Below are 21,573 nucleotides of genomic sequence, written 5' to 3'. Positions count from 1 at the left end.
TAACAATGGTGGTAGCTTTGTTTCTATAGTGCTATATCCTTGTAAAAGTATGTTTATTCTATTTCTGAAAGATGTCTGAAGCCATTATCTAGGTGACAGATAAGGAAAGTAGGTCTAGGACAGTTAAGTGGCTTGCCTCAAGTCCTGTTGTAGCAAAGGCAGGACTTCTCATCCGAAAACAAACATGTAGCCCTGTGGTTTTCAGCTGCTCCGTTACCTAGAACACCCTTACTCCGCCCCGTCCCGTGGAAGGGGACTGTGGAATGGATAACAACAAATAAACACAGGGAGCCAAGCCACTGTACAGAGCACCCCAGGTTCTCACGCGGTCCAGAGCTCCGCTTCAGAAACCGTGGGGACTGGGCTGCCCGGGCCGGGTGGTGGGCTGTGCTGCCTCCTGGCTTTTCTCTTGGCAGTGGGCACCCAGACCCTGAATTCTGACAGGGTTGTGGCTGTGTCTGGGCAGTGTGACTGCTGCAAGTGAAGTGTGCACGTGGGTGAGAGTGTACTTGCATTTCATTTCTTTTACAAAGGTAGCTTAAAAAAACAGGCCATTTTGGAAACAGGATGAGCCGTTCAATTACCAAGGCCCGTGTTGAAGTATGAGCACTGTTTTTGGAAATACTGGTATGGCAATTTCCGTAGTAATGCAAGTTACCTAACTTTTTCTTGCTGAGTGACTAGAAAAAGAAAAGGAGAAGTAATATATCCTCAACATTGTTGGAATGTTGACAGCCATTCTGGAAAGTGGCTTTAAAAGAATGTGGTCTGGCCTTGACATGAATGTACCTGTGCAACAATCTTGCATGATCTGCATATGTACCCCAGAATCTAAAGTACAATTAATAAAAAAAAAAGAATGCAGGACGCCTCAGAAAATCCATCCGAAATGCTCAACATGACTTTGTTGTCCCCCTTTGGCATTCTCACAATGTCATGTATCGATTCTTGTTTAATGAATTATTATTCTCTACTGGTCCCTGTTTATATGTCCCCTACAGAAGTGCTTGAGATCTTTCAGAATAAAAATGTTGTTTAATTTACTTAAAAAAAAGAAAAAAGAATGTGGTCTGAAACTTCCCATTATACTGCAGTCATGTCTTATGAACTCATAAGCAGCGTGTTGATGCTGAAGTTCTTAGTGGCGTGCTCAGCACTTCAGTCTACGGGGAGCCCCTCTGTGGGGAGCTGGCACCTGATGACCACGTGTGCAGTTTATAGTTGCAAGTGAGAAGCACACTAGGCTGTTGTATGTTCATCATAAGTTATGGGGCAGTGGGCACTTAGGTTTTGTGACAAGGGTAGAATGGGGCCCCATGTTCAAGTTGGAGGATCACATCATCCAACCTATGCTGAAGAGCTATCAGGTGCTTCTAGAACATTCAACAGCTTTGCCTGATAAGAGAATGGTCAGGGCGATGATGATTCCCTTAAACAGCCACCTGGTGCTGAACAGCTAGCTAGGAAATAGTGTGGTGAATAAGGGAAGCTTTTATAGCTGCTACAGGACACAAACTTACAATGATGACTATGTTATAATGATCATTGATAAATGTATATTTTTGAGTCTTTTAATCCTTTGTAATACTTTGCCCTAAATTTTAGTAATTGCAAGTATGCTGTGCCTAAAGAAAGCTTAAGCATGATTGGTTATCTAAATAAGCACTTTTTACACTGCAGGTTATGAAATCTATTTAGTTGGTTGTCACCAGCATCTTTTAAAAATGAAGTAGCAAAGAAAGAAAATATCAGAATATATTATATATAGTAAGGACAAGTATTCTAATGTGAAACATTTGTTATTTGTATATTAGTGTCTAGGTGTATGTATACAGAGTCATGATGTAAAATTTTTTACTTACTGTGGAGCACAGTTTTTAACTTATGATCTTTTTAAGATTTGAATCAAAGGCTGAGTGCAATGGCTCATGCTTGTAATCCCAGCACTTTGGGAGGCCGAGGTGGGAGAATTACTTGAGGCTAGGAGTTGTGGACCAACTTGGGCAACTTAGTGAGACCCTATCTTTACTAAAGTTAAAAAAAAAAAAAAAAATTAGCTGGGTTTGTGTGTTTGTAGTCTTAGCTATTCAGGAAACTGAAGTGGAAGGATCACTTGAACTCAGGAATTCGAGGCTACAGTGAGCTGTGATTGCACCACTGCATTCCAGCCTGAGTGACAGAGTGAGACTCTGTCTCTCAAAAAATAAAAAAAATCAAAAAAAATCATAGATCTAAATTTTTACTCAATCAGCCTCTGCTGCTCTTGGCAGGACAAGTTCAAAATTTAATGCCCCATGTTACATGACACTTTTAATGCATGTTGCTGTATTTACTCTGAAACTTTAGACCGCATTTCTCTTACCTGTAGCTATTTGGCTACTCTTATTCTCTTGTGTAACCCAATTTAGAATTAGTATGGTTTGAGGGTGGATTAACTACAGGCTGGGCCTGAAGACAAGTTACATGGTTTTGACATTAGATTTTAAAAAGCCACACACTCAACAGAGATTTTGCTTAAAACCACTAAATCCAACCAAAGCCCTAGGAGAAGGAAGGGACTATGACATGCCCAGGCCACACTGCTCAGCTGCCAGCAGCTTGGGAAAGGAGGACTTCTACAACAGAATTCATTTCTTTTTTTCTTTTTTTTTTTTTGAGACAGGGTCTTGCTCTGTTGTTCAGGCTGGAGTGCAATGGCACAGTCATGGCTCACTGCAACATCCGCCTCCTGGGTCCAAGCAGTTCTCCTGCCTCAGCCTCCTAAGTAGCTGAGACTACAGGTGCCTGCCACCACACCCAGCTAATTTTTTGTATTTTTAGTAGAGATGGGTTTCGCCATGTTGGCCAGGCTGGTCTCCAACTCCTGACCTCAGGTGATCCTCTCACCTTGGCCTCCCAAAGTGATGGGATTGCAGGCATGGGCAATGACACCCGGCCCAGAATTGTTTCTATACAACATAATTCATTTTCTATACAACAGAATTCTATTTTTATACAACAATTCACTTTTCAGCAAAAGTTTAATGTTCAGAAAATCTGGAAAACGGTAAGCAGGAAGATGGCCTAGAAATCTGAAATCACTGGCCGGACACAGTGGCTCATGTCTGTAATCCCAGCACTTTGGAAGTCCAATGTGGGTGGATCACCTGAGGTCAGGAGTTCGAGACCAGCCTGGACAACATGGTGAAACCCCTTCTCTACTGAAAATACAAAAAATTGGCCTGGTGCGGTCACACACGCCTGTAGTCCCAGCTACTTGGGAGGCTGAGGCACAAGGATCACTTGAACCTGGGACATGGAGTTTGCAGTGAGCCGAGATCACACCATTGCACCCCAGAGCAGACTCTGTCTCAAAAAAATGAAATAAAATCTGAAATCACTGAGACTAACTGACTCTTCTTGTCTGGAAGTAGCCTAACAGGAAGAACTTTGAAGGCATCACACACACTCTGCACTCTACTCCCTCAGGGTCCAGTTATCTCATGGGTGGGGAGATCCAGGTTTGCTTACAGGATCTTCATGGCGCTCCTTGCCGAAGTGTTTGTGTCTGCCTGGAACTTATCTCAGAACTGCATAGTTGACCACTTGGTTGTAATGAGAGGAAGGCATAAACTGGGATTCCAGACTAGTTTATCTTATTCTGGGTGGTGACACTAATACCCGTAATGCCAAAGTACACAGTGAATGTACACAAATATTCAGTGTAGAAAATCTGGTATCAACAGAGTCATGAAGCATTTTATAATAGGATTTTAATTGGCCCTATAAAAAAAGTATTGGCAGCTGAGCGCAGAGGCTCACGCCTGTAATCTGAGCACTTTGGGAGGCCAAGGTGGGCGGATCACTTGAGGTCAGGAGTTGGAGACCAGCCTGGCCAACATGGTAAAACCCCATCTCTACTAAAAAGACAAAAATTAGTGGGATGTGGTTTCACATGCCTGTAATCCCAGCTGCTCAGGAGACTTGAGGCAAAAGAATTGGTTTAACCCAGGAGGCAGAGGTTGCAGTGAGCCAAGATTGTGCCACTGCACTCCAGCCTGGGCAACACAGCAAGACTCTGTCTTTAAAAAAAACGTTGTTGGCAGTTTAAGTAGCAACATCTGTGATTGTTTTAGGATTTAGTGGTTACCATTTAAGAACTCGGCCTCAGGTCACAGATGTAGGAAGTGGCAGAGCTAATCTGATTGGCAGGTCAGTGCACTTTTCTGAAGTCTGTCACACAGGGTGTGAGGCTCGACATCAACATGTGAAATTGCCATGGCAACCAGCACAGAAACCTCAGTGGCCGTTTATCTTCCTCCTTGGATTGAATATATTTATGGTGTTCCCAGAATTCAGCGTGCCCTTGGATTAAGAATCAAAGTTGTACTTTTGCATTTTATTCTTACAAGTTCTTTTCTGCATTACCCATGGGCTCACTTGGGATTCTAATACTCCTTGGGATTCACAAGGTCTCCCAGTTTTCAGATATGGAGAGGGTGTGGGGGTGGAAGTTTGTCTTTTCAAAGTACTACTTCCCTGCTGCTTTCAAGCCAGCAAAGTTCTGATTTTCAGTAAAGTTTAAAGTGTCAAATTTACAGAGATACTATCCTAAAAGATTCCCTGACTCCTTTCATATCTAACCTTTGAAGTAATTAACTTTTCTATGTACACATAAGGAAGTAACATATTAATATGTCATTTATTCTGAGAAATTGTGATCTGACTTTTGGATGCAAGCTTACATATAAAAAACTAAGGAATTTATTGAAATAAGGGTTCAGTTCAATCTAGGATTTTTTTATTTTTTGAGACAGGGTCTCACTGTGTTGCTTAGGCTGTAGTGCAGTGGCATGATCATGTCTCACTGCAGCCTCAGTCTCCCGTGCTCAAGAGACCCTCCTGGCCTCAGCCTCCTGAGTAGCTGGGACCACAGGCACATACTCCCATGCCCAGATAATTTTTTTTTCAATTTATTTATTTTACTTTAGGTGCATACTGTATCTGGCATTTCTCCCCATGTTATCCCTTCCTACTCCCCCATACCCCACTGTCTCTCCCCTACCCCCTCAACTGCCCCCAGTGTGTGATGCTCCTCTCCCTGACTCCACGTTTTCTTGTTGTTCAACACCCACTTATGAGCGAGAACATAGGGTGTTTGGCTTTCTGTTCTTGTGTCAGTTTGCTGAGAATGATGTTTTCCAGACTCATCCAAGTTCCTACAAAGGACATGCACTCATCGTTTTTTATGGCTGCATAGAACTCCATGGTGTATATGTACCACATTTTCTTTGTCCAGTTGATCATTGATGGGCATTTGGGTTGGTTCCAGGTCTTTGCTATTGTACACAGGGCTGCAATGAACATACGTGTGCATGTGTCTTTATAATGGAATGATTTATAATCCTTTGGGTATATACCCAGTAATGGGATTCCTGGGTCAAATGGAATTTCTATTTCTAGATCCTTGAGAAATCGCCACACTGTCTTCCACGATGGTTGAACTAATTTACATTCCCACCAACTGTGTAAGAGTGTTCCTATTTCTCCACATCCTCTCCAGCATCTGTTGTCTCCAGATCTTTTAATGATTGCTATTCTAACTGGCGTGAGATGATATCTCAGTGTGGTTTTGATTTGCATTTCTCTAATGACCAGTGATGATAAGTATTTCTTCATATGTTTGTTGGACTCATATGTCTTCTTTTGAAAAGTGTCTGTTCATATCCTTCACCCACTTTTGAATGAGTGTGTTTGTTTTTTTTTTTCTTGTATATCTGTTTTAGTTCTTTGTAGATTCTGAATATTAGCCCTTCGTCAGATGGGTAGATTGCAAAAATTTTTTCCCATTCTGTTGGTTGCTGGTTCACTCTAATGATGGTTTCTTTTGCTGTGCAGAAGCTCTGGAGTTTAATTAGATCCCATTTGTCTATCTTGGATTTTGTTGCCATTGCTTTTGGTGTTTAGTCATGAAGTCCTTGCGTATGCCTATGTCCTGGATGGTTTTGCCTACGTTTTCTTCTAGTGTTTTTATGGTGTTAGGTTTTATGTTTAAATCTTTGATCCATCTTGAGTTAATTTTAGTGTAAGGTGACAGGAAGGAGTCCAGTTTCTGCTTTCTGCACATTGCTAGCCAGTTTTCCCAATACCATTTGTTAAACATGGAGTCCTTTCCCCATTGCTTGTTTTTGTCGGGTTTGTCAAAGATCAGATGGTTGTAGATGTGTGGTATTTCTTCTGGGGTCTCTGTTCTGTTCCATTGGTCTATGTCTCTGTTTTGGTACCAGTACCATGCTGTTTTGATTACTGTGGCCTTGTAGTATAGTTTCAGCAGTGTGATGCCTCTGGCTTTGTTCTTTTTGCTTAGGATTGTCTTAGCTATGCGGGGTCTTTTGTGATTCCACATGAAGTTTAAAGAGGTTTTTTCCAGTTCTGTGAAGAAGGTCATTGGTAGTTTGATGGGGATAGCATTGAATCTATAGATTACTTTGGGCACTATGGCCATTTTCATGATATTGATTCTTCCTAACCATGAGCATGGAATGTTTCTCCATCTGTTCGTGTCCTCTCTTATTTTGTTGAGCAGTGGTTTGTAGTTCTCCTTGAAGAGGTCCTTTACATCCTTTGTTAGTTGTATTCCTAGGTATGTTATTCTCTTTGTAGCATTTGTGAATGGGAGTTCGCTCTTGATTTGGGTCTCTGTCTGTTGTTGGTGTATAGGAATGCTTGTTATTTCTGCACAGTGATTTTGTATCCTGAGACTTTGCAGAAGTTGCTTATCAGTTTCAGGAGATTTGGGGCTGAGGCGATGGGGTCTTCTAGATATACAGTCATGTCGTCTGCAAATAGAGACAATTTGACTTCCTCCTTTCCTAATTGAATACCCTTTATTTCTTTTTCTTGTCTGATTGCTCTGGCTAGAACTTCCAATACTATGTTGAATAGGAGTGGTGAGAGAGGGCATCCTTGTCTAGTGCCTGATTTCAAAGGGAATTCTTCCAGCTTTTGCCTGTTCAGTATGATATTGGCTGTAGGTTTGTCATATATAGCTTTTGTCATTTTATGATACGTTCCATCAATACCTAGTTTATTGAGAGTTTTTAGCATGAAGTGCTGTTGAATTTTATCAAAGGCCTTCTCTGCATCTATTGAGATAATCATGTGGTTTTTATTTTTGGTTCCATTTATGTGATGGATTACATTTATGGATTTGCATATGTTGAACCAGCCTTGCATCCCCGGGACGAAGCCTACTTGGTCTTGATGGATAAGCTTCTTGATGTGCTGTTGCAATCTGTTTGCCAGTATTTTATTGAAGATTTTTGCATCGATGTTCATCATGGATATTGGCCTGAAGTTTTCTTTTTTAGTTGAGTCTCTGCCTGGTTTTGGTATCAGGATGATGTTGGTCTCATAAAATGAGTTAGGGAGGATTCCCTCCTTTTGTATTGTTTGATACGGTTTCAGAAGGAATGTAACCATCTCCTCTCTGTACATCTGGTAGAATTCGGCTGTGAACCCGTCTGGACCTGGACTGTTTTTGGTTCGTAGGCTATTGATTGCTGTCTCTACTTCAGCTCTTGTTATTGGTCTATTCAGGGTTTCAACTTCCTCCTGGTTTAGTCTTGGTAGAGTACAAGTGTCTAGGAATTTATCCATTTCTTCCTGGTTTACTGGTTTATGTGAGTAGAGCTGTTTGTAGTAATCTCTGATGGTAGTTTGTATTTCTGTGGGATCAGGTGATATCCCCTTTATCGTTTTTTATTGCATCTATTTGATTCTTTTCCCTTTCCTTTTTTATTACTGGATAGCAGTCTGTCTATTTTGTTGATATTTTCAAAACACCACCTCCTGGATTTATTGATTTTTTTAAGGGTTTTTTTTGTGTGTGTCTCTATCTCCTTCAATTCTGCTCTGATCTTAGTTATTTCTTGTCTTCTGCTAGCTTTTGAGATTTTTTTTTTTTTTATCTTGCTCCTCTAGCTCTTTCGATTTTGACATTAAGGGTGTCAATATTAGATCTTTCCTCTCTTCTCTGGTGGGCATTTATTGCTATAAATTTCCCTCTTGACACTGCTTTAAATGTGTCCCAGAGATTCTGGTAAGTTGTGTCTTCATTCTGTTGGTTTTGAAGAACATCTTTATTTCTGCCTTCATTTCATTGTTTATCCAGTTGACACTCAGAAGCAAGTTGTTCAGTTTCCAAGTTGTTGTGCGGGTTTGAGTGTGTTTCCTGATCCTGAGTTCTAGTCTGATTGCGCTGTGGTCTGATACACTGTTTTTTATGATTTATGTTCTTTTGCATTTGCTGAGGAGTGATTTGCTTCCAATGATGTGGTCAATTTTAGAGTAAGTACAGTGTTGTCCTGAGAAAGATGTATATTCTGTGGATTTGGGGTGGAGCGTTCTATATATGTCTATTAGGTCTGCTTGGTCCAGCTCTGCATTCAAGTCCTGGATATCCTTGTTAATTTTCTGTCTTGTTTGATCTGTCAAATATTGACATTGGAGTGTTGAAGTCTCCCACTATTATTGCATGGGAGTCTAAATCTCGTTTTAGGTCATTAAGAACTTTTATGTATCTGGGTGCTCCTGTGTTGGGGGCATATATATTTAGGATAGTTAGTTCTTCCTGTTGGATTGATCCTTTTACCATTATGTAGTGTCCTTCTTTGTGTCTTTTGATCTTTGTTGGTTTGAAGTCCATTTTATCAGAGACTAGGATTGCAACCCCTGCTTTTTTTTGTTCTACATTTGCTTGGTAAATCTTCTTCCATCCCTTTATTTTGAGTCTATGTGTGTCTTTGTATGTGAGATGGGTTTCCATCTCTGATGGGTTCTGACTTTTTATCCAGTTTGCCAGTCTGTGTCTTTTGATTGGGGTGTTTAGGCCATTTACATTCAATGTTAATATTGTGAGGTGTGAATTTGATCCTACTGTTTTGTTCCTGGCTGGTTTTCTTTCCCGTTAGTTGACTCATTTTCTTCATTGCATTTTTGGTCTTTGCCAACTGGTTTGCTTTTGCAGTGACTGGTACTTGTTCCTTTCTGTGCTTAGTGTTTCTTTCAAGAGCTCTTGTAGGGCAGGTCTGATGGTGAGAAAATCTCTCAATAATTGCTTGCCCTTAAAGGATTTTAGTTCTCCTTCACTTACTTTGTCTGGATATGAGATTCTGGGTTGAAAGTTCTTTTCTTTAAGGATGTTGAATATTGGCCCCCACTCTCTTCTGGCTTGTAGGGTTTCTGCCGAGAGATCCGCTGTGAGTCTGATTGGCTTCCCTCCGTGGGACCTGACCTTTCTATCTGGCTGCCCTTAGCATTTTTTCTTCATTTCAACCCTGGTGAATCTGAGATTATGTGCCTTGGGGTTGCTCTTCTTGAGGAATATCTTTGTGGAGTTCTCTGTATTTCTTGAATTTAAAATTTGGACTGCCTTGCTAGGCTAGGGAAGTTCTCTTGGATAATATCCTGGAGCGTGTTTTCCAGCTTGGATTCACTCTCCCTGTCATATTCAGATACACCTATCAAGCGTAGATTAGTTTTTTTCACATAATCCCACATTTCTTGGAGGCTTTATTCATTTCTTCTCACTCTTTTTTTTCTTGTCTTGCCTTCTCTTTTTATTTCATTGAGTTGATCTTCAATCTTTGATATCCTTTCTTCTGTTTGATCGATTTGGCTATTAAAATTTGTGTTTGCTTCACGTAATTCTCGTGCTGTTTTTCAACTCCATCAAGTCATTTATGTTCTTCTCTAAGCTGGCTATTCTAGTTAGCATTTCGTCTAAACTTTTTTCAAGGTTTTTGGTTCTTTGCATTGAGTTGGAATGTGTTCCTTTAGCTCGGAAAAGTTTGTTATTACCTACCTTCTGAAGCCTGTTTCTGTCAATTCGTCACACTCCTCAGTCAAGTTGTGATCCTGTGTTGTTGAGGAGTTGTGATCCCTTGAAGGAGAAGAGGTGTTCTGGTCTTTGATGGTTTCATCTTTTTTGTGCTGGTTTTTTCCCATCTTTGTGGATTTACCTGGCTGTGGTGTCAGGCAGCTGCTTGATGAGGTCCCTTGTCTGCCTGTGGGGACACTACTGGGTTTCTAGGGACTCCTTCAGGTTACTAGGGAAGCTTCCTGTGTCTTTTTTGTTTATACTGGGAGATTAGGCCCGCCTCTTACGCTGACCTGTAGGCGCTGCTGGGTTGTCAAGAATGCCGTCCCATTTCTACGTAGGCTTCCTGTGTTTTTTTGTTAAAACATGTAGCCCAGTCCCACCCCTCTAGTGGTGGGTTGTGTCCTTCCTCCCCTGGGCTGGATCATTCAGGGTTCATCTCAGACTGTGGCACTGGCTGAGCAACCCACTAGAGTCAGAGCTTCAGACCTCTGGGGTTTGTGGGGAAGAGTAGGGACCTGCCCAGCTGCACCCAGCCGTCTCCCCCTTTCAGCTTCCTCTCTCTCTGGTCAGGGGTAGGGGCCTACCCAGCTGCCCCCACTTACAGCTCCCGCTCCCTCAGGGCGGCGGGGGGGAGGGGGCGATAGCTCAGTCTGCAAGCTCTTATTCAACTCCGGGCTTGTAATTCCTGGCACTTGACTGGCAAAGATCCCCTGTTCTGTGTATTGCTGAGGCTTTGGGGGAAGCGCTGTATCTGGACCGGAGTGCCAGAGAGGGAGCCTCCAACTTGCCAGTCAGATGCACTTTCTGGGTGAAGCAGCACCCCTCCCCACCTCGGTCTGCCCTGAGTGGGCTTTGCTCACCATTGGACCAGACCCATTGAAATGTATCTGGTACCTCAGTTGGAGCTAGGAGATCTCTGGATTTCTGCATCTCTCTCGCTGGGTGTTGTGTGCTGGAGTTGTGTCTAATTGGCCATCTTGCCTGGAAAGCCAGATAATCTTTTAATTTTGTTTTGAGGTGACACTGTGTTGCCCAGGCTCGTCTTGAGCTCTTGGGCTCAAGCAGTTCTCTCACCTCAGGCTCCCCATGTGTTGGCATTACAGGCGTGAGCCACGACACCTGGCCAGATTTGTTTGGAAAAAAATTTTGCCCATTTAAATTAAGATACCAAAATATACTAATTTAAAAATAATGGGCTGGGTGAGGTAGCTCACACCTGTAATCCTAGCACTTTGGCACTCTGGGAGGCCAAAGTGGGAGGATCGCTTGAGGTCAGGAGTTGGAGCCCAGCCTGGGCAATACATGGAGACCCTGCTTCTCCAAATAAAATAAAATAAAATGATGCATTCATAAAGAACAGAAGAGAGTAAAGAACTTCTCTGAAATCCTATCTTGTGTTACGTTAGTGTTAAAGGATAACCCTAGGTGAGTTTAACTCATATCATCAAGATGAAACTATATTCAATAGGATTACAATTCCCAATAATGCTATAATTTAAATTTTTCTAATACAGATGAAGAACTAGCACTGGATGGCAGTTTTGATCCAGACCTAAAAAACTATCACAAACTCCACTGGGAAACAGAATTCAGACCTGTGGCACAGCAGCTTCTAAACCGAATTCAGAGACATCACACCTTCCTGGAACCCCTGCCTGTTCCCTCTTTCTAACACAATGCAGATTAACAGTAGAAGCAGGAAGTCACCGTCTCCCTCATTCTTAAGAACTGGTAACAAATGTGAAGATTTTTTTCAGCATTAACAAATGTGGAAAGTTTTTCAAGAACTGCTTTTAGTGAGTAGCCAAAGTATTTTTTTTAAAAATAAGCGTTTATTCTTGTTAGGGTATTATGGAAGAATGAATATACATGTTATATTTCCTGTTAAGAGAAATGTAAGATGAAAAGATATGCATTTTCTAGTAAATGACTTTTTCTTCTATTCTCTATTAAATAATTTCGTTCTAGTCTTTAAATCTTGATTTAGCAGTTTTGGAATTAAAGTGTTCATAAGTTAAATGAACTGTGCAGTAAAGGCTGTTAGATTATAAAGAAGGGTAGTCAGCATGAATGGAACACATTACAATATAGGATCTGTGTTAATTCTTACTACATCAAATAATAAATGTTCTCTCTAGGTACCAGTATTTTTCTGGTCCTCATAGTAAAGAGAAGGAGTAAGCAGAAAATCATAGAGAAAACTGCTTTGGGCCATCTATTCTTTATTAAATAAGTAAAATAGATTAAAACAAGAGTATCTTTTCATTTGAAATAAAATGACTGGACTAAGACAGTCCTCTTAATTCTAACTCTCTGTGTTTGGCAGGCGATATAATGTATTTGAAAGCATGTAGGCTTAGGTGAATGGTAGACCTGAGCCTGAATCCTTGCTCTCCCCTGCAAGCTGTGTGGGCCTAGAACAAGTAACTTAATTTCTGGAGCTTAAACTATAAAATGGGAATCATATCTATTTTACTGTAGTGTAGTTAGAAGAAACTATTAAATGGGCAAATGGCACATCCAGTGTATGATGTGGAGTGGATGCTTAAGAACATGATGACGGCAAGCACTTTATTAGCTTGCCATGCTTTGTAGGATGAGTTTGGCCTTTGAATAAATGATTAAAAAACAAAAAATTGAGATTACTATTGTTATCCTATACTAGCCAAATGAATATGAGTTGAAAATAAAAATGAATTTACTGGCTCACACCTATAATTCAGCATTTTGGAAGGCTGAGGGAGGAGGATCACGTGAGGCTAGGAGTTCAAGACCAGCCTGGGCAACAAAGTGAGACCTCATCTCAGCAACAACAAAAAGTAAATTTACTACTCTGCCTGGAGAAAGGCTTTTATTAACAGTTTATTTCTCACCCTACAAAATACCAAGACTCGTGGGATAAAAGCAGGCATCCCAGATTACATGGGTAGCCTATTAGAATAAACTAGCCGGGCACGGTGGCTCCCGCCTGTAATCCCAGCACTCTGGAAGGCCAAGGTGGGCAGATCACCTGAGGTCGCGAGTTTGAGACCAGCCTGGCCAACATGGTGAAACCCTATCTCTACTAAAAATACAATAATTAGCCAGGTGTGGTGGCACGCGCCTGTAATCCTAGCTACTCAGGAGGCTGAGGAACAAGAATCTCTTGAACCTGGGAGGCGGAGGTTGCAGTGAGCCAAGATTGCGCCACTGCACTTCAGCCTAAGTAACAGCGTAAGACACTGTCTTAAAAAAATAAAAAAAACCTACGTTTCCAGGAACAAATAGACTTTCTAAGAGTGGTTCTAGTCTGGAGCTCATACCTGATATGGCTCAGCAAAATCCTCTAAGGACACTCACCTTCTTGTAGTCCATAATGTAAGTATATGTTGGTAGATTCACTCCAATTGATGAAATCAGTTTAAGTCATAGGGACTAATTTGTCTAAAACATTCACAGATGTAAGTCTGTATTTCATCCATAGCAAGCTATTTATTCTGCTTTTAGTGAAAAAAAAAAATCAAACTCTCCCCAAACAGCCCCCTTCATATTTTTAACTAATATAGTAATGCGTGGTGGGATCCCATTATACCAATTGTCTTCCATACTGAACTGCTCCCCTCAGACCCACGTACATGCCAGGCCATTTGGAACCATCTATTTAAAACAAACAAAAAAACCCTGTGGTTAAAAAAAAATAACAAAGTCTACCATTTAACCATTTTAAGAGTACAGTTCAGTAGTTTAAATATATTCACATTGTTCTGCAACAGATCTCTAGAACTCTTTCATCTTGTAAACTGAAGCTATACGCACCAAACAACAACTCCCCATTTTCACCCCCACCAGCACTTGGCAACCATCATTCTATTAATACTTCCAGTTTCTATGACTTTGACTACTTGATATCTCATATAAGTGGAGCCATACACTATTTGGTGTGTGTGTGTGACTGGTTTATTTTACTTAGCATAATATTATCAAGGTCCATCCATGTCCATGTTGTTGCCTGTGATAGAATTTCCTTTTTTTTTTTTTTTTTTTATAACTGAGACAGTCTCAGAACAGTCTCTGTTGCCCAGGCTGGAGTGCAGTGGCATGATCTCGGCTCTGCAACCTCCACTTCCCAGGTTCAAGTGATTCTCCTGCCTCTGGGATTACAGGCATGCACCTGTAATCCATGCCTGGCTAATTTTTATATTTTTAGTAGAGATGGGGTTTCACTATGTTGGTCAGGCTGGTCTCAAACTCTGGGCCTCAAGTGACCCACCTGCCTCAGCCTCCCAAAGTGTTGGGATTACAGGTGTGACCCACCTGTGCCTGGCCAATTTCTTTCATTTTTAAGACTGAATAGTATTCTGTTCTATGTATGTATCACATTTTGTTTATCCATTCATCTGTCAGTGAACATTTGGGTTGCTTCCATATTATGGCTATTGTAAATAATGTTGCTATGAATATAGGTGTGCAAATATCTCTTTGAGATCTTGTTTTCAGTTCTTTTGTGTATATACTCAGAAGTGATGTCTTAGTTCAAGGTGAGATACAAAAATATCATAGTTTGGGTGACTTAAATTCATTCCTCACAGTTCTTAAGACTGGGAACTCCAGGGTCAGGGTGCTGGCCAGTTCAGTTTGTGGTGAAGGCCCTCTTGATAGATCATCTCTCATCTGTCTCTCCTTATAAGGGTTTAATGCCACTCAAGAGGGCTCCCTGCAATGACCTAATTACTTCCCAAAGACCATATGGCTTCACCCTGTGAATTTTGGGGGAACACAAATAGTCCACAGCAAGTGGAATTGCTGTATCATATAGGAATTCTATTTCTAATTTTTTGAGGAACCTCCATAGTGTTTTCTAGAGTGGTGATTATCATTTTACATTCTCATCAATACCACGTAAGTGTTCCAATTTCCCCACATCCTTACCAACACTTATTTTGGGATTTTAAAAAATAGTAGCCATCCTGATGGGTGTGAGGTAATATGTCATTGTAATGTTGATTTACATTTCTTATAGTCATGCTGAGCACTTCTTCATAATTTTTGTTGGTCATTTGTATATTATCTTTGGAAAAATGTATATTCAAGTCTTTTGCCCCCCCCTTTTTTTTTTTTGTTTTTTGAGACATTGTCTCACTCTGACACCAGGCTGGAGTGCAGTGGCACAATCTCGGCTCACCACAATCTCCACCTCCTGGGTTCAAGCCAGTTTCCTGCCCTAGCCTCCTGAGTAATCCCAGCGGATTACAGGCATGTGCCACCACACCCAGCTAATTTTTGTATTTTTAGTAGATACAGGGTTTCACCGTGTTGGCCAGGATGATCTCAGTCTCTGACCTCGTAATCCACCTGCCTTGGCCTCTCAAAGTGCTAGATTACAGGTGTGAACCACTGTACCTGGCCCCATTTTTTAGTTATTTGTGTGTTTTTTGAGTTGTAGGAATTCTTCATATATTCTGGATATTAACCCTTACCAAATATATGATTTATAAATATTTTCTCCCATACCATAGGTTACCTTTTCACTGTTGATTATGTCCTTTGATGCACAAACGCATTTAAGTCTGGTGTAATTCCAATTGTCTTTTTTCGCCTGTACTTTCTATGTCATATCTAAGAAATCATTGCCAAACCCAATGTTTTGAAACGTTCCCCCAGTGTTTTTATCTAGTTTTACAGTTGTTGGTCTTACATTTAGGTCTTTGAGTTTTTAAAATATAAGGGTCCAACTTCATTCTTTTGCATGTGCATATCTAGTTTTCCTAGGACCATTTGTTGAAGAGACTGTCCTGTCTGTGTTGAGTGGTCTTAGCACCCTTGCTAAAGAGCGTTTGGCCATATATGTGAGAATTTATTTCTGGACCCTATTCCATTGGCCTATATGTTTGACTTTCTGCCAGTTCCATGTTATTTTGATTACTGTCGTGTTACAATAGGTTTTGAAATCAGGGAGTGTGAAACCTCCAACTTTGTTACACAGTTTTTCAAGATTGTTTTGGCTATTCAGGGTTCCTTGAAGATTCTAGATGAATTTTACCATGGAATTCTCTACTTCTGTGAAAAATGCCATTGGGATTCTGATAGAGATTGTGTTCAATCTACAGGTCACTCTGGGTGACCTGAACAATATTGTCTTCCAATCCAGGACCATCTCTGGTCTTTAATTTCTTAGTGATGCTTTACAGCAGGGATCCCCAACCTATGGGCCATGGACCAGCCACACAGCAGGAGGTGAGCTGTGGGCAGGTGAGCATTACTGCCTGAGTTTGCCTCCTGTCAGATCAGCTGCAGCATTGGATTCTCATAGGAGCTTGACCCTATTGTGAACTGTGCATGCGAGGGATGTGGGTTGTACACTTCTTATAAGAATATAATGCCTGATGATCTAAAGTGGAACAGTTTTATCCTGAAACTGACCCCCACTGCATCATCCACTCTGGGTCCATGGAAAAACTGTCTTCCATGGAACCAGTCCCTGGTGCCAAAAAGGTTGGTGATTGCTGCTCTATAGTTTTCAGTGTATATGTCTTTTGTCTTAGTCTGTTCAGGCTGCTGTAACAAAATACCTTAGACTGGGTAATTTATATATAGATAACAGAAATCTATTGCTCACAGTTCTGGAGGCTGGCAAGTCCAATATCAAGGATTTGGGGCCTAGTATCATCTTCTTCACAGATGGCACACTCTAGCTGTGTCCTCCCATGGTGGAAGGTGAGCTCCCCAGGCCTCTATTACAAGGGCACTAATCTCATTCATGAGGGCAGAGCCCTCTTGACCTTATCACCTCCCAAAAGCCTACTTCTTAATACCAGCACATTGGGGATTACATTTCAACATACAAATCTGGAGGTGGGGGAGACACAAACATTCAGATCATCACATTCAGATCATCACGTATCTCCTTGGTTAAGTTTATTCCTAAGTATTTTATTCTTTTTGACGCTATTGTAAATGGAATTGTTTAATTTTTTTGGATCATTCATTATTAGTGTATAGAAATGCAACTGATTTTTGTGTGTTGATTTCGTAGCCTGCAACTTTGCTGAATTTATGCTTCCTCCTAATCATACCATTCTCTGCTGGGGAAGAGCTAGGGTGAGCAAAATGCACAAACTTTCCTAGCCTTTTGGTGCAGCCTTTTCCTGGCTTTGCATTTGCCTAAGTGCTGCAGTTTCCCAATTGGTTTCTAGAGTTCTCACAAAGATATTCTGGCCCACATATTGTTAACTCAGTGTCTCTGGGAGAATGAGGATGTGGAGTTCCCAAGTCCATCATCTTGCTGACATTACTTCCCATTTACCAGCTATAGCAAAAGGCTAGTATGATGATTTGGGTATGATATTCACATATAGAAATATGCTAATAAAATTTCAGAGTATATTGATCAAAAATGCTTACCCAACAAGTTTTACTTACCTACTTTTCTCCCAGTGGTGTATGTCAAAATGAATTTTGTTCTTAGAGATAATTAAGTTTGGCCTAATAAAAAATTTTCCCAAATATGACCAAAAAACCCCTTAGATTTTAACTCTTGAATCCTAGGAACCTCAACCAGAAATCTTTTCATGATTATTTTAGAAAAAAATTTTCCTCTGGTGGGGGAATATTTTGATATCCCCAGTGCAATGTACCTTCCCTAATTATTTTGGAAACAACTGGTTTCAGAGATTATATAGTAATATTAGAAATCCCGTGTGTTCAGTTTTGAGAAAACATTGAGTAACAGGAAGCACCTGTTAAATGGAAGGCACTGAAACATTAACTTTGTATCACATGCATTTTTATTACTTTAGGTATAAACATTATTTTTTAACTCATTAAAATTTTGATTTTAATTTCTAAGTGATTATAAGTTCCAGTGGACTAAATGCATTCCAGTTGATCTTGTTTTGTGATCACTCTACTGCTGATTAGAATCTCTACCAGAAATTTTGTATTTTCAAGAGGAGGAACAAAGCAGAAACGGGATGAGTAAAATTTTAACTATGTACAGTGAGTGCATCCTTACTTCTTGGGTTAAATTGTATTGCTATAGTGAGAGAACTCAGCAGCAGCAGATAGAAGAGGACAAAGGCATGATGTATATTCAATGGGCAATGAACTTATGTTTCTTTAAATATAAAACATATTGAAGATAATAGTAGTCTATTTCTAGCTAAGGTTATAGTCTTGTCTTCTCACTAGAGTATATATCCTTGAGGGCAGGTAGCACCTCTATTCAAAATTGATCCTTCCCAACCCCTCCTTCCACACTACCCCATATATTTGTAGGCACTAGATTGACTCAGTCAGTGTTCTGAGAGTAATAGAGTTATCATCACAACAGCTTCAGTTAAAGAGCTATTTCTACTTGTCTGATACAGTGTGATTTTTTTGTTCTCTAGTCTCTTCCTAATGAATCCTTCTTTCTAACAATTTGTAAAATTCTATTGGAACTCTAAAATATCCCAGTTAAAAAGGGAGCAGGCAAAGAGCCATACCAGTCATTTCCAAGATAAAAAATGGTCTTAAATAAGATTCTGAAGAGGGTCCACTCCTCTTTCTATCAATCATCATCTTTCAAAATGGCTTCAAGTGTTTTGCTATTTGAAAGTAGTCTCATGATTACAGCATTATTTAAGTGTGAATCTGCTTGGCTTATGAAAGTAGACAGAAAGTCAGAATTGTTACTAATAGTGAAGTCATGACTTTTTAAGAGATTGAGGCAGCAAATAAAATTGAAGAAAAATTATTATTCTTTATTGAAAAATACCAATAATACTGACAGACTTCAAAAGCAATTCACGCTTCCAGAATACAAAGTACTTAATACATATTTTCAAACCTGTTTGGATTTCAAACAAAGTTAGCATTTTTGTAAATCAAATTTGATAACCTGGCTAAAAATATTTTCCAGCTTTATTATTTAAGGAGCTGCACAACCTTTTACAGTGGGGACCAGGAGGCAGGCAGAAGCAGAGACACAGAATGCACCCAGGACTGCACAGCAGTCTACAGCAACATGTCCCACAACTTCAGTGCTACAAAAATCCTGCACAAGACAGCTGCTCTCCAGTGTCAGTATCTTGTGAAACAGCATATCAAAATATAGCCAGTTTCTTATAATTAATTTATACACTTTCATTTAGGATTGCTTTTTGAAGAAAATCTTTAAGGATGCCATAATAATATCATCCAGAATCCTGAATTTAAAAAACGAATGAAAGAAATGAACTGTTACCATCAAAATGGTTGTTGCTGAGCTGTGTGAGTAGGAATTCTATGCTTTTTTAGATGCAAAAAAATTAACACATAATGCAAGTTTAATTTGAAATTACACAAGTTATGTATGTAGGCTCAGATAGTAGCAATGTTCACTTTTATTACTAATAGCTTAACTGAAACAGCCATCTATTCATTCCTCCAGCAGGAATAGCAGCACCAAGATCTTCTAAAATTCTTTATGTATAAAGCTTAAGTCATTATCGAAGTCCCATTCTTTGCATGCTCCAATTCTTGTTATCTTATTTAACATAAAAGCAACATGATTTGGAGAATTACTATTTGCTGTATTAAAACAGTTACACAGCATCTTCTACTGTCAAAAAGCAAAATACTGTGAATGGCAGCCTTTCTTCACAGATCTAAACTTGAAGCTGCCAAACGATCACTGCTTGTACCAGCAGTGGTTTTCCACAGTAAAATAGCAGAAACTAAAGGAATCATGGCACAATGGATCTCTGAATTATTTTGTCTACCATTGGTCCTGGGGCTTGGTACCTTCCCCTTGTAGACTATTATCTGCTGATCATTCCAGAATCATCTTTAATGAAGGAAAGGCATCAGGTCATATAGCGGGTAATGGCTCTCAGAGCATAAAGGAGTTCTGCTTGCATCCTAGCTTCTATAAGAAGCAGATTAACATGAACCTGAATATAAAATACAACATCATATAAGGAAGGGTTAAAAGCATACACAATCACAGTTTTTCAGTGCATCTAATGAACACATAAAATAAGTACACTTCCTATATAGTACTGAATAACTTAGTCTTGGTTTGTTAAACAAATTATCAATTTCTCAAAACAACAGCTATCTAATATTCTTCTTCTTTTTTTTTTTTTTTCCAATACGCAGTTTCACTCTTGCCCAGGCTGGAGTGCAGTGGTATGATCTTGGCTCACTGTAACCTGCAACTGCCACCTCCTGGGTTCAAGTGATTCTCATGCCTCAGCCTCCCAAGTAGCTGGGTCTACAGGTGCGTGCTACCATGCCCAGCTAATTTTTTTGGTATTTTTAGTAGAGATGGGATTTCACCATGTTGGCCAGGCTGGTCTTGAACTGCTGACCTCAAGTGATCTGCCTGCCTTGGCCTCCCAAAGTGCTGGGATTACAAGTGTGAGCCACTGCGCCGAGCCTAATATTCTTTTTGGATAGCTTTCATTTATATTTTATCATATTTCTTGGGGGTTTGTTATATGTCAGAAAATCTAGACACTGTTTTATTAGAATACCAACTTCCCCTGCCAAATCATTATTCAGTAATTTCTATAAAGATGTTTCAAAGAGAACAGACACTTCTACACATACACAGCTTTTCAAAACAGTCTTTCTTCCACATGCTGACAGCCATGCTAGCACTTCTGAAGATGGGCCAGCCCACCTGTCCTCCCTGTCTTCATTCTTGTACTCTATCACTGTGACGAGGTTCCCTTCTGAAGGGGTACCTGAGACAGCTGTCCTAGAATGTTTTTCTTTGGGTTGGTAGGGGTGATGGAAAGGGTTTCAGAGCCATTAGGTTAGGTGAAGGAAACTACGAATCATTGCTAAGTTACAGAGTAAACAAGCCACAACAGGCACATACCTTCTCAGAGTGCTTGAACTGCCTCCAGAAGCTATCATACATTCTTTTGGTAACCTTTTCAGGAGTGCAAACAACAGTTTTGATATAAACTTTAAAGCTACGATCCAATAGCTGGTTAATTTCACCATAGTCATAATCATCATATCTGTTGAAAGACATAGTGAGAATTATATTTTTCAGTGTATAACCTATTTTCGTCTTACAAAAGCATACACATCAATAGTTAATGCTGTATTTTTTTTCCCTCTTTGTGTAGGTAGCTGTCCCCAAAAATGACAGAGCCTTACAATTGGGGGGTGTTACTTAGAGTAACAGAACATTTTCTGCTACCCAAGTAAATCATTCCTGAAAGCTGACAATATTAATGTAGCATGGGTACTAAGCAAGTGTATATTTGCAATCATGAACATGTAACCACACTGAGGAACAAATCATTATTATTTTTTGAGACTGAATCTTGCCCTGTCACCCAGGCTGGAGTCCAGTGGTGCTATCTTAGCTCACTGCAACCTCCACCTCCTGGGTTTAAGCAATTCTCTTGGTTCAGCCTCCTGAGAAAAGCTGGGATTACAGGTGTGTGCCACATGCCAAGCTAATTTTTGTATTTTTAGTAGAGACAGGGTAACACCACGTTGGCCAGGATAGTCTACAACTCCTGATCTCAAATGATCCGCCCGCCTCGGCCTCCCAAAGTGCTGGGATTATAGGCATGAGCCACTGTACCTGGCTGAACAAATTCTGAAAACAGATTATCAAAATTAAGAAATTATATTTGTTATTGGTACTATTATATTCTCTCTCTATATATATCTAGATATATACATCTAATTATTTTTATTTATACAAATGCATTTCTATATATATTTATAAATATTTTAATTGTAAA

At 40.1% G+C, this 21,573-nt stretch overlaps 2 protein-coding genes across 5 annotated transcripts in view; one reads left to right on the top strand and one right to left on the bottom strand.

Annotated features, from left to right (window-relative positions):
* ARMC2 (armadillo repeat containing 2) overlaps nucleotides 1-21,573 on the top strand; it is a 159,932-nt gene that overhangs the window by 117,610 nt on the left and 20,749 nt on the right. For all 3 annotated transcript variants that reach the window (XM_064360797.1, XM_064360796.1, XM_064360798.1), the window contains one exon: nucleotides 11,377-11,658. In XM_064360797.1, the coding sequence (XP_064216867.1) occupies nucleotides 11,377-11,534 (158 nt within the window). In that variant the 3' untranslated portion in view covers nucleotides 11,535-11,658. The remainder of the gene's footprint in view (nucleotides 1-11,376; nucleotides 11,659-21,573) is intronic.
* SESN1 (sestrin 1) overlaps nucleotides 18,562-21,573 on the bottom strand; it is a 108,325-nt gene continuing 105,313 nt past the window's right edge. For both annotated transcript variants that reach the window (XM_012438390.2, XM_012438393.2), the window contains exons 9-10: nucleotides 20,688-20,832; nucleotides 18,562-19,752 (exon numbers count right to left, since the gene is read on the bottom strand). In XM_012438390.2, the coding sequence (XP_012293813.1) occupies nucleotides 19,666-19,752; nucleotides 20,688-20,832 (232 nt within the window). In that variant the 3' untranslated portion in view covers nucleotides 18,562-19,665. The remainder of the gene's footprint in view (nucleotides 19,753-20,687; nucleotides 20,833-21,573) is intronic.

The sequence above is a fragment of the Aotus nancymaae genome, unplaced genomic scaffold (genome assembly GCF_030222135.1).
Source record: "Aotus nancymaae isolate 86718 unplaced genomic scaffold, 86718_ANA_hifiasm-v0.15.2.pri h1tg000040l, whole genome shotgun sequence".
Classification (NCBI taxonomy): Eukaryota; Metazoa; Chordata; class Mammalia; order Primates; family Aotidae; genus Aotus; species Aotus nancymaae.
Note: the sequence above shows the minus strand (reverse complement) of the source record. Positions and strands in the feature narration are given on the sequence as shown.